Source organism: Triticum dicoccoides, chromosome 5B, assembly GCF_002162155.2.
Source record: "Triticum dicoccoides isolate Atlit2015 ecotype Zavitan chromosome 5B, WEW_v2.0, whole genome shotgun sequence".
In the NCBI taxonomy this organism is placed as follows: Eukaryota; Viridiplantae; Streptophyta; class Magnoliopsida; order Poales; family Poaceae; genus Triticum; species Triticum dicoccoides.
The window spans coordinates 414,971,451-414,987,892 of NC_041389.1; the positions used below are offsets into that span (position 1 = coordinate 414,971,451).

Sequence of the window (16,442 nt, forward strand, 5' to 3'; positions counted from 1 at the left end):
ACATTACCGAACTATCATGTAGTCATCAAAACGTGTATGTCAGATGTTCGCAACATCCTCAGACCACGTTCGAGGTCCAGCACACCGAGCAATGCATTAAGGAAATAAGCCTTCTACTGTCTGCATAATTGCTACTGTCAACTTTCAACTATATTTTCTCTAGGAACATATCTAAAACAGTAGAACTAAAGCGCGAGCTATGACATAATTTGCAAAGGGTTTTTGACTATGTTCAGGATAAATAAGTTCATCTAATGAACTCCCACTCAGATAGACATCCCTCTAGTCATCTAAGTGATTACATGATCCGAGTCAACTAGGCCATGTCCGATCATCACGTGAGACGGACTAGTCATCATCGGTGAACATCTTCATGTTGATCGTATCTATTATATGACTCATGCTCGACCTTTCAGTCTCTTGTGTTCCGAGGCCATGTCTGTACATGCCAGGCTCGTCAAGTCAACCTAAGTGTTTCGCGTGTGTAAATTTGGCTTACACCCGTTGTATGTGAACGTTAGAATCTATCACACCCGATCATCACGCGGTGCTTCGAAACGACGAACTTTCGCAACGGTGCACAGTTAGGGGGAACACTTTCTTGAAATTTTAATGAGGGATCATCTTATTTACTACCGTCGTTCTAAGCAAATAAGATGTATAAACATAATAAACATCACATGCAATCAAATAGTAACATGATATGGCCAATATCATTTTTGCTCCTTTTGATCTCCATCTTCGGGGCTCCATGATCATCATCGTCACCGGCATGACACCATGATCTCCATCATCATGATCTCCATCATCGTGTCTCCATGAAGTTGTCTCGCCAACTTATTACTTCTACTACTATGTCTACCGGTTAGCAATAAAGTAAAGTAATTACATGGCGTTGTTCAATGACACGCAGGTCATACAATAAATAAAGACAACTCCTATGGCTCCTGCCGGTTGTCATACTCATCGACATGCAAGTCGTGATTCCTATTACAAGAACATGATCAATCTCATACATCACATATCATTCATCACATTCTTCTTGGCCATATCACATCACATAGCATACCCTGCAAAAACAAGTTAGACGTCCTCTAATTGTTGTTTGCATGTTTTACGTAGCTGCTATGGGTTTCTAGCAAGAACGTTTCTTACCTACGCAAAAACCACAACGTGGTATGTCAATTGCTATTTACCCTTCGTAAGGACCCTTTTCATCGAATCTGATCCGACTAAAGTGGGAGAGACTGGCACCCGCTAGCCACCTTATGCAAAAAGTGCATGTCAGTCGGTGGAACCTGTCTCACGTAAGTGTACATGTAAGGTTGGTCCGGGCCGCTTCATCCCACGATGCCGCTGAATCAAGATAAGACTAGTAACGGTAAGCATATTGAACAAAATCAACGCCCACAACTACTTTGTGTTGCATAGAATCTATGCAATAGACATAGCTCATGATGCCACTGTTGGGGAACGTAGCAGAAATTCAAAATTTTCCATGCAACACCAAGATCTATCTATGGAGAGACTAGCAACGAGGGGAAGGAGAGTGCATCTACATACCCTTGTAGATCGCTAAGCGGAAGCGTTCAAGTGAACGGGGTTGAAGGAGTCGTACTCGTCGTGATCCAAATCACCGGAGATCCTAGTGCCGAACGGACGGCACCTCTGCGTTCAACACACGTGCAGCCCGGTGACGTCTCCCATGCCTTGATCCAGCAAGGAGAGAGGGAGAGGTTGGGGAAGACTCCGTCCAGCAGCAGCACGGCAGCGTGGTGGTGGTGGAGGAGCATGGTAATCCTGCAGGGCTTCGCCAAGCACCGCGGGAGAGGAGGAGGACTTGGGAGAGGGGAAGGGCTGCGCCAGAACTTGGGGTGCGGCTGCCCTTCCATCCCTCCACTATTTATAGGTGGGAGAGAGGGGGGCGGCCCCCTTAGATCCCATCTAGGGTTGGGGCGGCGGCCAAGGGAGGGAGGAGTGCCTCCCAAGTCAAGTGGAGGCCCTCCCCTTTAGGGTTTCCCCTCTCCCATGCGCATGGGCCTTGGGGGGCTGGTGCCCCTGGCCCATTAAGGCTAGGGCGCCCCCTTACAGCCCATGCTGATGTATTGGACGTGGTGGAACATTTTCCGGACCTCCGGACCCCTCCGGAATCCTCCGGAACCTTCTGGAAGCTTCCCGGTACAATACCGGAAAAACCCGAACTTTTCCCAGAACCCGAACAACAACTTTCCATATATAAATCTTTACCTCCGGACCATTCCGGAACTCCTCGTGATGTCCGGGGTCTCATCCGGGACTCCGAACAACATTCAGTAACCACGTATATCTATTCCCTATAATCCTAGCGTCATCGAACCTTAAGTGTGTAGACCCTACGGGTTCGGGAACCATGCAGACATGACCGAGACGTTCTTCGGTCAATAACCAACAGCGGGATCTGGATACCCATGTTGGCTCCCACATGTTCCACGATGATCTCATCGGATGAACCACGATGTCGAGGAATCAATCAATCCCGTATACAATTCCCTTTGTCTAGCGGTATTGTACTTGCCCGAGATTCGATCGTCGGTATGCCGATACCTTGTTCAATCTCGTTACCGGCAAGTCTCTTTACTCGTTCCATAACACATCATCCCGTGAGCAACCCCTTGGTCACATTGTGCACATTATGATGATGTCCTACCGAGTGGGCCCAGAGATACCTCTCCGTTACACGGAGTGACAAATCCCAGTCTCGATTCGTGCCAACCCAACAGACACTTTTGGAGATACCCGTAGTGCACCTTTATATCCACCCAGTTACGTTGTGACGTTTGGTACACCCAAAGCATTCCTACGATATCCGGGAGTTGCACAATCTCATGGTCTAAGGAAATGATACTTGACATTAGAAAAGCTTTAGCGTACGAACTACACGATCTTTGTGCTAGGCTTAGGATTGGGTCTTGTCCATCACATCATTCTCCTAATGATGTGATCCCGTTATCAACAACATCCAATGTCCATGGTCAGGAAACCGTAACCATCTATTGATCAACGAGCTAGTTAATTAGAGGCTTACTAGGGAAATGGTGTTGTCTATGTACCCACACATGTATCTGAGTTTCCTATCAATACAATTATAGCATGGATAATAAACGATTATCATGAACAAGGAAATATAATAATAACTTATTTATTATTGCTTCTAGGGCATATTTCCAACAAAGTGGAGGAAACTTTATTCTTGGTTTTTCTTTATTTTTTACTTTCCTTCATACTTTGAAATATTCTATATACATATACATTTACTATAACACTAAGCTCCTAGGGATAAAAGGCCTCACAATCAATTGAGGTGTCCAGTTGGAGTTGGGTCATCTGATTTTGACCAAGTCAACAGTTTCTCAAAGATCTCATTCAATTTATTATACTATACACTATGCTTCGTAATTTTGAAGTCCCCACAATTAATCGAGGTCTTCGGTTTAAAACTTGGTCACTAGATTTTGACTGGGTCAATAATTTCTCAAGGAGCTCTCCTATTTAATTATTTTAATTCACCATATTTCCTAATTTTGAAGCTCCTTTATTCGATTGAGATATTCAATTTTGAATTGGGTGTAAGCTCCCTAGTGGTAAAAGGCCTCACAATCAATTGAGGTGTCCAATTTGAATTGGATCATCCGATTTTGACCAAGTCAACAGTTTCTCAAAGCTCTCATTCAATTCTATTATAATATACACTATGCTTCTTAATTTTTAAGTGCTCACAATTAACTGAGGTCTCCGGTTTAAAACTTGGTCACCTAATTTTGACCGGGTCAATAATTTCTCAAGGAGCTCTCCTATTTAATTATTTTAATTCACCATATTCCCTAATTTTGAACCTCTTTTATTCAATTGAGATATTCAATTTTGGATTTGGTCTATGATTTTGATCGGGCCAATGATTTTTCAAATCAATCAACACCAACCGGCTAGAAAAAAATATCAACCGCGTGCACCCTCTTACCACCTACAAAAAAAGGGTGCCACCATGTGATGATCTATATCATCAATATAATACATGTAGCCACTGGCGCGGAAATTCACCAATAGAAGTATGAGTTGATTAGCGCAGAATCACACCATGAAAGGCCCGTCAAATAAGCGCATTATAAATAAACAAAAAACACATTTCGTCGTCTCCCTCATCCGTCAAAGTAAATATTCCATTAGTTCCAAAATACAAGGGATATTAATTATTTGAAAAGTGAAATTTCTTTAACTTTGACCAAGTTTAGAGCCAAAAATATTGGCATCCACAATATTAAGCCAAAAAATTATGGAAAATCATTTCATGACCCTAATAACACCAATTTGATATTACGAATTTTGATATATTTCTTCATAAGTTTGATCAAACTTAACGAGATTGGATTTTCAAAAAAGTAATACACCTTATATTTTAAAAAAATGAGTAATTTTTTTAAGAAGCTCAACAACACCAATGGCGCAGCAAAGCGAGTCCAACCCTTCTAGTATTTGAACAAGTTGAAAAAGTATTATAAAATACTGAATGAGTATTTGAAAAATGTTGAACAAGTATTTGAAAATGTTGAATAAGTATTAAAAATTTTGAACAAGTATTTGAAAATATTGAATAAGTATTAAAAAATGTTGAACGAGTATTTGAAAAATTATTTGAAAATGTTGGAGAAGTATTAAAAATGTTGAACACTTATTTGAGAAATGTTGAATAAGTACTAAAAAATATAGAACAAATATTTGAATAAATGTTGAATAAGTGTTTGCACAATGTTGAACATCTATAAAAAAAAGTTGATCACTAATTCAAAAAATTGACATATACGAAAATGTAGAGTGAAAACAAAAACAAACATAAGAAAAAAATGGAGAAAATAAAAAAGCAAATGAAAAAAGCCGAAGAAGAAAAAAAACGAGAAAAAAACGGAGAAACTCGGAGAAATAAAAAACCCAACAAACAACAAAAAAACATAGGAGAAAACAGAAAACCCGGTGTTTTCTCTCAAGTTGTTCGCCTGTGCTATTATAATGTGAACCCAACCCTGAATCACCAGCCCCCAACGTAGGAACCCGGGATCGATCCCTGGGGGAGCTCTTTTTTGCCCCTATTTCTTCCTTTTTATCACGCTAAATGGGCCGGCCCGTTACTGTGCTCGCTTCAGCGAGAGCAAGCTATTTGTCTCGCTCAAAGTGAGAAATAGCTCTCGCGTCTGTCCGTCGCTTCTGAGGAACTTTGTCCCCGACTTTCGACCTGCAATTGCGTGCAGCACATACTGTTCTCGTATCTGCAACACACAAAAGAATTGCCGAAAAACTTTCAATCTATTCATCGTCAATCTTGACAGTACGACGAACATCAGAAAATTAAAAAAAAAAACAGGAAAAAATTACAGTGAGATCAGTGCCTGTGGCAGTTCTTCATATACAACAAGATGATTTTCCATGCTTTGCGGCGGGGATTTGCAATGTATTTTAATAAAATTTAGTTGTATTAAATATTTGGATTAGTAATATATGAAAAGACTAAAATATATATTATATATTGTATATTGGATTGGATTTTGGATTATTTATAGTTAAAAATATGTATTGAACATAGGTAGTAGTATAATACTCCCTCCGTTCCAAATAGATAACCCAACTTTGTACTAAAGTTAGTACAAAGTTGGGTCATCTATTTTGAAACTGAGAGAGTATAATGAAAGAAAATCATGGATTTGGTGCGACTTTAATGAATTGATATGTGTGCATGACTTATGTGTGCATGTTGAAATAAATAGAATTAGTGGGAATCAATTAACAATGAAAACTCGTTCTCATGTATGTTGTGGTGGGCCTTTAATGATGTGTCATGTGTGCATGTTATGATAATACAAATAATGGGTATGAACTAGGTAGGATTCACTACCGCAGCCGTGCAAGCCGCTGAGAAACTAGCGGAGGAATTGCTGCCCAGTTCATATGATGAAGCAAGGCCCGCCTGGGCCTGGCTGGCCCTCCATTAGTTTTGCTTCTGGTGTGGCGGGCGCTTGCCAAACATGGAGTGCCCTGCCAAGTTCATCACATTGTCCATCCATGCACACACAGTGCATGCATTGGTACATGCTCGTCACCATCCATCCGTTGCCGTCCTCTTGATTCCGATTCTTTGGGCTCGAATCCCTCGGGACAATGGACGCATCACCCACCCACCAGCTGTGCTTCCTGATGGAATCGGCGTCGGAATCGGATGGACACGAACGTGCAAGGCATGAGCTGATTCTGGAGCACGGCTGCTCCTTCAAGTGGTATTTTTTTTCCGGCAATCCTTCAAGTTTTTTTTTTAGCATCATCCTTCAAGTGGTAGGTGGCGAGGACTGCTGCAACCTATCCATCCAGCGACTGTTCAAGAAGCACACACCACCAAATCCAAATGCACTCGTGGACCCGGGCTAGTACAATAATTGGGCCATTTTATCCTCGCTGGATGATTGAGTAATGCGGCCCATGCGTGAAGCCTCTAGGGCTACGTTGACGGTATGTACTATGTCAGTACTATGTCAGTATGTGAAGCCTCAAAAAAGGAAATCAGTAAAACTGCATCCCCTCGGTGGTCAGGATATGTCAGGCCTCCCTCTACACGATGACGCAGCTGTTTTCCTTGCCACGTCAAGTCGGACGTTGAGTTCTTTGCCCGCACCCTTAAGAGTCTTGGGGATGTCACAGGTTTGGTCACGAACTGTGCCAAAAGCTTGGTTGCTCCTATTCGTTGTGAGAGGTGGATATCTTATACTCTTTCTCGGCCAGCTGTACCTCCTGCCCGATGAAGTATTTGGGCCTATCTTTCTCGGTCAAGAACTTAAAAAGAATCCACTATCAACCGACCAAAGAAAAGATCGCAGCCCAATTGGCACCATGGATGGGTAAATATGTTGCCTCTCCAGCACATGTAGTGTTGGTCAAATCTGTGCTTACGCCCATTGCTATCTATTATATGACGGTGCTTAACCTCCCAATTAAGGCGATGAACAAGATCGATGCTCTCCGACGGGCATTCTTGTGGGCTGGATGTGACAAAGTCACTTGAGGAAAATGTAAAATTAATTGGGAATAAGTGTGCAAATCAAAACATCATGGTGGCCTTGGCATTCTCAATCTGAAAAAGTTTGCATCCGCATTGCGCATTCGTTGGCTCTGGGGTGAGTGGCTTACACTGATCAAGCCTTAGATGGGATTAGGGACAACATGTGACCGGCATGATAGATGCATCTTTGCGGCCTCCACAAAACTCGTTGTGGGCGATGGTACACGTGCCATTTTTTGGGAGTCTGCTTGGCTTGATGGTTTGCGACCCAAGGACATTGCACCCAAAAAAATCGAGTTGTCAAAGAGAAGGAATTGCTCGGTCTGGAAAACACTCCTCAATAATTTTTGGGTGTCTCAGGTGAAGACCTCTCAGGGCATGGCGGTTGTCATCTTCATGAGTTTGTCAACCTATGGGAGAAGCTATGCCATGTTCAGCTAATATCTGACACGCCTGATTCCATCACTTCGAAACTCACCAAGGATGGTCATTATTCAGCGGCAACGGCTTACAGTGCGCAATTTCTTGGTTTAGTCGACATGGACTTGCCTCGAATTGTTTGGAGAACTTGGGCTCCCCCAAAATGCATATTTTTCGCTTGGCTAGCCATCAACAATAGAATTTGGACGGCAGACCGACTTCAGAATTAGGGATGGCCTAATTGCAACATGTGCCCCCTCCGTAAGATATTTCGGGAATCAACGGCTCATTTGCTTTTCAAATGCCGCTACACGGTTAGTCTGGAGCATGATTAAAGTGTGGCTTGGCCTTCATGACATTTACTGGCAGAACTGGGGCATGGTTGACACGGTGAAGACTTGGTGGAGCGCCAGCGCCTCCAACACGACACAATCTCGACGACCGCTTACCTGCCTTATGCTACTCGTCTCGTGGGAAATCTGAAAAGAGCGGAATGCTAAGGTATTTCGTTACGTCGCAGTGCATGTTGGAGTTTTAGTAGCTAGAATCAAAGAAAAGGCGGCGTTATGGTGTCTGGCCGGTGCGAAATATTTGTGTAATATCATGCTGCTAGAGTGATATGTTGTATTTGGCCTTTGCCCAAGATACCTCTAATACTCCTTCTTATTCAATAAAAATGACAAATCTTTTGCCTTGTTTTAAGAAAAAGACAAAGGAGTTACTACTGGAGAAGACACTGCACCTGCGTGAATGTGATTCTAGACATGTTAAGCTTTGGCCCAAATGATAACTGATTCGATGGACTCATGTGAGCATGCCATTGAACACCAACGCAAAAAAAGAACGCCATTGCAGTTGGTACGGAGCCAGGAATGCAGGATCTCACATAACGCCCAGTTAATGTTCCACATTTTGGTCTGAAAAAACCTCTGTCGCACGTTTGTATACATGGCAGGTGAGCTTTTTCGCTTGCAGTATAGTTTGTTGAAACGATCGATAGGTCGAAGTGGTACGGATAGTTTAAACCTTTCTTAGGAACACACGACTTAGAGCATCCACAACCAGACACCCTACTCTCCCCCATTTGAGTGGGTAGACAGTCCGGATGCCGACTGGACGAAAATATGCACCCAACCAAACCTCTCACACTTGGCCCAGATGTCTGGGTTGTCCGGCATTGCTCAAACCCAGCTCATATGTGGGTGAATAAAAGAAGGTCTGACACATCAGACGCGGCCGTCACGTTGGATTGACCCATGCTGGCCCATCCCATCCCCATATGAATCTCAACTCATCCTCAACCAAATCAAACCCCAGGCTCACTCCAAACTGCTCCTCTCCCCTCTCGCCTGCCCCTCTCCGCTCCACAATGGCCGACTTCGACAGCTGATCTGATAGCGAGGCGAATCAAATTGACTGGAACGTGCTCGCTGCCATATTGAATTCGAGCTCCACCTAGGATGACGAGGAGCTCGCCCTCCATCGGTCGCGGATGGACAATGGCGGGAGCTCCAACTCTGCTCCCTCCGTGGTGACCCAGAGGGAGAGCTCGAGCGTTGCGTCCGCCCACAGCGGTGCGTATCGCAGTTTGCGCCCTCCATGATCAGGCGGCGGGGTGATCAGTTCCTCCCGGCACCTGCAGCTGCTGCTCCTCCCGGCCGGCGCTCATGACCACAACACCAAGCCCGAGGCTGTGGCTACCTAAGTGGAAGGCGCGGGTGCTCGCCCTGCAAGGCAAGGGTGTCGCAGGGCGGATCGGCTGGTTCGATTGCGGGTCGTGCAGATCCGCGCCCGAGCAGATGGCACCCGCCGACTTGAATGAGGACCTCCTCTAGGCCCCTACGACATCATGCGTTGGTCCCTTGACCTCGACAGGAAGGACGCGCACCGCCGCCGCCGCTAAATGCCAAGACATTGCGGCTAGGCATCGAGGAGTCAAGTGACTCGCGCGACATAGGGCGGCCATCGCTCCGAAGGCTCCGGGTCTAGCCAAGGAGCAAGCCCGCGTGCTGGCCGGCGTCCCTTCCTCGTCCCCATCCTCCTCCAACCACAGTGACACCACTTCGACCCGATGTATAGGCGGAGTAGTAGTACCGCTACTCTAGAGACCCCAAGGGGAAGGGCCCGACAAGGAAGTGGTAAAGTCTGGCGCGTCACCTATCTATCTTCACTACTCCTTGGTTAGTTGGTTTATTAGTCGTAGATCATAGTGGGTCGGTGAGCTTGGTTGTTTGATCACATTGCATTGGACTGCATGTATTTGGAGTTTCGGGTAAAAGGGGAGGACATCTATGGACACAAAGAAATGAGGGTTGACTGGGCGCTGTCTGCGGACATATAAGGGGTCAAACAAGTCCGGCTGTATAAGGACATATAAGGAGTACCATCTGAAAATTATGTCGCGGACGGCCTATATTCGGGCTATAGTCGAGGCAACTTTTTCATCTGAATAATACCATCCAGTATCCAGTAAGTACCTGGTTTATATACTAGTTCAGGCAATCTTTTCCATTCCAGAGACTGACTGAGGGCTTATTTGGTTTGGACGAAATTAAAACAGAGGAATCTCTATTCCTAATGGAGCAGTTGGTGAATAGTCCGCCGATTATTTTTCACTGGTTTTATTTTGCCTCACCATTTTCGTTGGTTTTATTTCACTGGTTTTATTTTGTCTCCCTCCCACCTGCCTTTTCGCTTCACCACCCACATAAACCCATCAGATTAGTTACCATATAAAAAATAAATCGCAATCAATCAAGTATTGATAGGATATTTCCTTATATTGATGTGATTTTCCAATCAAGTATTGATGGGATATTTCCTTATATTGATGTGATTTTCCCTTTCTTATCATCAATCATCTCTACTGCCTAAAAAAATGCGTAGCTTTCCTTTTCCTGCCAACCGACCGCGTCCCGTCTCCCTACATCCGCCCTCGTTGCTCTGTCTCCCGCACGAAAAAACCCTCTTGTTTGACCTCCCCCAAACCCCGCACAATGGAAAAACCCAGCCGCTTGCTTCCCCTCCTCTCGACCGCCCCATACGTCCAGATCGCGGCCCCATCCCCATCCTCCTCTCACGTCACGGCGGCCGATGGCCTGCCGCCACCAGCCTCCTACTCTCTCGCCGCCGCCGTCCTCCCGCTCGCTCGCCGCCGCCGTCGCCACCAATCCCGGCGAAGGCGCCGTTGCTGCGATGTCGCCTCCTTTCCCCATCCAAGCCTGACCATGGCAATGATGCCCTCTCATGTGTCCCGCGGTGAGGTTTGGGGAGGCGCGACCACAATCCGGTAGGGATCTCACTGCGGACCCGTCCGCTGGGATGGGTGTTGCCTCCGTTGCGAATGGGATCGAAGGGAGGGACTACTTCGTCGTCAAGGTCGGCGAGGCAGCGGCCGATTGGGAGCCCGGTTGTGAACATGGGAGTTCGTCGCCATGGAGGCGGCAGCCGTGGAGATTGGATGTGAAGCAACCCCACTTGCCGGTGGTGGAGGCTTGCCGTCCATGTGATCCTTTCTTCTCCCGGTATCCCCATTCCTTGCCTCCCATTACAAAAGTGAGCATGAATGAGAGCAGGGGTTGATTTTCATCAATTCATTTCTCATATTTTTAGTTGCTTTTTTGAGATTATACAAGATGCTCCCGATCTGTTTTATCAAATTACTTGGATCCTTTTATGGAATTGACAACCATCGTATTTTTCACCTCATGTTATTTCTTAATCCTTGTCCCACTAGGCATTCACTACATGTTTGGTAATGACGTGATGTTGAGGCGGCTAGGAGAAACTCAACAGCCAGATCAAGGGCTATCGAGATGGATCTAGGAGCCAAGCAGTAGTTCTTCTGTTAAATTTTGGTTATTATCTTTTCATTTGTTACGATTGTGGGATGGTTGATTTTGACTCGGTGTAACATTTGCATTTGTTTCCCCAGCTTGTTGGCGTAGATGTGTGGCACTGCGGCAACTAATCAAGAGCGGGGGCAGTGCACATCAGAGCTATGCCGAATATAGCGAGCCAACCACGAATTGGGTATGTTCACACGAGGGATGGGAGAGGAGAGGAACATTAACATTTTTCATGATTTGGATGAAAATTTCAGTTCGTAGTTTCTCCGTACGTGACAACACACTAGCGGTACTCATGGGCTTAGGATGAAAGTAGTGCCAGCAGAATCAGTAGGTTGGATGGGAAGGCGGTTGTTGCCCTTGTCCCTTGGTGCTAGCCTATCGTGGCGGCCTCACTAACTTGCTCATTGCGAATATGAGTTCGTGGGGTCGCGAGTTGCTGCAGATTTGTTTTTATCACTTTTTACAATATTTATTGATGTATCCCTAACTCATCGAGTCATTTTTAGCTTTGATTTCCCATATACGGCAGCCTAAATATCCCATGGTCAGAAATATTTGCATGGTTAGTGGACATTGTCTCTTTCTTTCGTATTCAGTGATGGATGAAAAGTCAGAAATGACAATTCTGCTGTATTATTCAATTCGAACTAATGTTTAGTATTTTATATTGTCGATAGAAATAATTTTATCCGCTTGATTTAGGAAATGCACATAGGTAGGTCAACATATTTTGTAGCTCTTTCAGATGTAAAAGTATATGTTGCATAAGAAATTATTATCTTCGAAGCATACTCACATTTCACTAACAAATAGAGGGATGTTCAGACTTCAGAGCAATGATAACAAGGTTTGTTCCTCACTCTTTTGTTGGAATTTTAGTTCCAAGTTAACATGATTTCTTATCCGCTTCATAAGTCATGCATTTGCTTAATTAGGTGATAAGTAGAGCAAAACAAAATTGATCATGTTATTGTGGGGTTTGTTTAAACTCCAGCATAAGGAATTCTGGTTTAAGAAAAAAGACTTTTGGCTTCTTTAATTACAAATTGATTGCAACACCGTGTTAGTATGTGATTTCTCACATCTGGTTATAATATTTGTGAAGACGTGCATTGCACGTGCACTTGGAAGCGGGCCCGTGGCCCGTGCCGACGCTAACCCGGGCCACCTCCTCCGCGTATTCTTGAAGTTGTGGCTGGCCGATTTACATGAAATTAATTCCCTCAGTTCTGGTGACAAATATAATACACATAATCCATATTGTTATGCACTAACGTGTGTGTGTGAAATAGATGGATTATGGTCCCGTACCCAATAAGATGGATATATGTGTATGTTAGAGAGATGGAGAGGGGAGAGAGAGAGTGAGGAAGAGGGAGGGAGAGTGTGTGTGTGAGGATTTGATGGTAAAAAAGGTCGCCAATATCGTAATATTGAATTCTTAAAGTTAATGTGGCCCCGTTGCAACGCACGGGCGCTTTTCTAGGAGTACAGGAATGTTATAAAATGGCACTTGCCGTCCTTAGAAATTGCATTACCTCGTTCCTACGCAAAAAATGAGGTTTGAGTGTCCTTCAAAAACATAAAAAATGAGTAGTATTCTTGAGAAAGTTCTACACTCGCTCCCTACAAACCGCATCTATAGAAAATTTCCTCTAAAATCTCATTTTTCATGTTTTTTCTATGAAAATCCTCCCGAACTGAATGAGGCCGAAGCTTTCGGATAGTCTCGCAGTTACCAGCCGGAAGTTGCAATGTCAGGCGAAAGCATCCGCACATGAATTTACGAAACAACATAGTACTGTTATTCAAAGAATTCATAACAATATTGGCAGACGCAGACATCACATCACTTGGCGCCGATTCTGTCTTGCTGCCGCGCGCAAAAACCAGCCAACAACTACAAGCACAACCATACCAGCAGCGGCCATCAACTTCGGCACCGAACAATAATGCACACCTAATTACGGCCGGATAGCAACAGTGACAGACAGGGGCAATAATGGTGGTGTGGACGACAGCGACATCAAGTGGGGGCAGGGGGGTCACCGGGGGACGCGGCGGCGGCAGCAGCAGCAGCAGCCCACACGATGTCCTTGAGCGCCGGCCGGAGCTCGTCGCTGCAGAACGACCGGTACTCCATCGTGTCGCCGCCGTCCTTCTTGACGTCGACCACCAGCACTGACGGCGCCACGCTGAAGAACTCCGCCGCCACCCCGAGCCGTCCCTTGCGCCCGCGCTCGGCGCCCTCCAGCCGCACCCCGCGCGCGCCGCTCTTCGTCACGCGCATGGCCCCGCCGGTCGCCAGGCCCTCCAGCCGCGAGATCACGCCGCTCGCCGGCTCCCGCGTCGCGAACCGCATGACGCCGCCCCTCGTCCCGCGCCCCGTCGAAGGTTCCTGGTCGAACAGCGGCGACAGGTCGAAGCCCGCGGAGAGGGAGATCAGGTGAAAGGCGTTCAGCGCCTCGGGGGGCTCGTCCTTGTCCTCGCCGTTGCCGCGCGCGGCCGCTGATGGCACGGGCTCCAAGAGAGGGCTCGGAATGGGCGACGTCTTCTTGAACCACGGCGACTCGACAAGGCTGGCGACCGTGATGCGGCTGCTCGGGTTGGGGTCGAGCAGCCTGCCGATCAACTTCCGGGCGTCCTTGGAGACCCACGACGGGCAGAGGAAGCCGCCGCGCTGCATCTTGCGGTACATGGACATGAGGTTCTCGTCCTGGAAGGGCAGAGCGCCGACGAGGAGCACGTAGAGGATGACACCGCAGGACCAGATGTCGGCCTTGGCGCCGTCGTAGCCGTTCCCGCCGAGCACCTCGGGGGCCACGTACGCCGGCGTGCCGCACGCGGTGTGGAGCAACCCGTCGGGGCGTGCGTGGCCGGCGAGCGCGCTGAGCCCGAAATCGGCGACCTTGAGGTTGCCGGCCTCGTCGAGGAGCAGGTTCTCGGGCTTGAGGTCGCGGTGGTACACGCCCCGGCCGTGGCAGAAGTCGACCGCGGAGATGAGCTGGCGGAAGTACCGCCGCGCGACGTCCTCGCGGAGGCGGCCGGCGCGGGAGATCCGGGCGAAGAGCTCGCCGCCGCGGACGAGCTCGAGGGCCAGGTAGATCTTGGTGCGCGTGGCCAGCACCTCGTGCAGCTCCACGATGTTGGGGTGGGACACCATCTTCATCACCGCGATCTCCCGCTTGATCTGCTCCACCATCCCGGCGCGCTCCACCTTGTCCTTGGCCACCACCTTGACCGCCACCCCGCGCCCCGTGTGCAGGTCCCGCGCGGCGTGCACCCGGCCGAAGTTGCCGTGCCCCAGCACCCGCCCCAGCTCGTACCTCCCCTGCAGCACGTTGGTCTTCCCCTCCGCCGCGTCCTCCATTGCCGCCCCCCTCCTCCTCCCCGCGCGACCGAACCTCGAGCCCCGCACTGAACCGGCCGGCGAGTGTCGACGCACGATCTACCCGTCCTCGACGTGCTTGCGGTGGCAATTGCGGCCGCCGCGCAGGCTATGCTTGCCGGCGAGGTCAGTGCGCGTGCTCCTCCACATTGCTCCGCATTCCCAAAGGCAGCGAGGAGAAGATGAGATGATGGTGGACGAAAACCTCTCGTCGACGGCGTTGGTTACCGGCGGTGTGAGACACGAAAAGGCTTTTTCGTTGGAGCAAAGAGATGGAGGCCGCCGCGGGATAAATATCGCGGCGCTTGCGGATCTGGGGAGCACATCGAGCCGTTGGATGGGATCGGACGGCGGGGAGCGGGAGGTACCTGGATGGCTGTGACGCAACTAACGGCATCGGGAAGGAGCAGGACGCGAGAGTGATGGGCGCGGGCGGAAACCGTATGCGGTGAAGGGAAACGGGCGACGGTTTTCGTGGACGGTATTGCGTTGGGTTGGGATGACGACGAGGGCCACGCGGCGGCCGCGCGGGGCCCACTGGCCAGGTGGTGGTGGCGTGGTGGATGTGGTGGTCCGGCATGGGCGCGGGCCGTAGTTATTATTGGTGGGCCATGCCATGATCCATTGCTAGCGGATCGAGCTCGTGGCTCTCTTTTGTCGTTTGAAATTGAACTCTATCCTCTCTCGAAAAAGAAAAAACCTATACGCGGGGCAACTAACCGCGATTGCTATGTATCGCCCACTGCAAGGGAATCCCTATCGGTAAGATCGCTCACGCGATCTCCCGCTACAGCGCTATACTGGGCAGACCCATAGAGTTGCACTAGCATTCTGCGCCATGAACCAGCTGCTGATTTTAGGAAGTTTCTTGGTAGGTTTTGACCTTCAAGGAGGTCCATAAACCCCTATTTCTTTTATTTAATGTTTTTGTATTTTATTTATTTGTTTGTCTTTTCTGTTTCATTTTTCTATTTCTATGAATTTTATAAAATGCCTAATTTTTTTAAAAATTATCCTTTTGAAAAAAATCGGATTTCCAAAATAAATTACTGGGAATTTCAAAAATTATTCTCATTTTTATTTTAGTTTTAAGAATATCAAAAGAAGTTTCCTTTTCTTAAAAATAGCATACTTAAAAAATGTTCGAATATTTTTTAAAATGTTCAGAGAATTTCATTGAATGTCTGCCTTTTTAAAATTTTGTATGAAATTTAAATCAATGACCATCTTTTCAAAAGTTTTTGACACATTCAAAAAATGTCCACATTTCAGAAAATTCCTACATTTTAAAATATTGTTCATGTTTCCTAATTTTGTTCACAAATTCAAAAAACTTGGTTAAAAAATTGTTTGCCTTTTCCAAAAATATTTGGGATTTAATAAATCTAACGGAATCGCGATGTAGTGGTTGGGAATCCACCACATATGTGAAACGTTGAGATTGGTGCAGCCTTTTGACTATAAAAAACTAATCATTTTCACAGTATAATGAGCATGGGAATACAGCCTGATGTATGGAGCCCTCTGCATGCAATGCAGCTTTATGTATGTGGATAAGGTAGCCTGACAGTCCAAGTATATTAAGTTTCTCTCCATAGAAAAGTACCTATAAAACATAGCAAATCTTTTGAAAAATGATATATTTCGAACCAAAATTCCCTTTTCAATTTCTACATGTATTTGAATTCAGGGCGATGATACCTTTTAA

The 16,442-nt window shown here is 46.8% G+C and overlaps 1 protein-coding gene across 1 annotated transcript; it reads right to left on the reverse strand.

Annotated features, from left to right (window-relative positions):
• Positions 1–13,128: 13,128 nt before the first annotated feature.
• LOC119309682 (putative CBL-interacting protein kinase 27) lies at positions 13,129–15,079 on the reverse strand. Its single transcript, XM_037585636.1, has one exon. It carries the CDS (start codon positions 14,714–14,716, stop codon positions 13,373–13,375), a length of 1,344 nt encoding a protein of 447 aa, XP_037441533.1. The 5' UTR covers positions 14,717–15,079; the 3' UTR covers positions 13,129–13,372.
• Between the last annotated feature and the right edge of the window lie 1,363 nt (positions 15,080–16,442).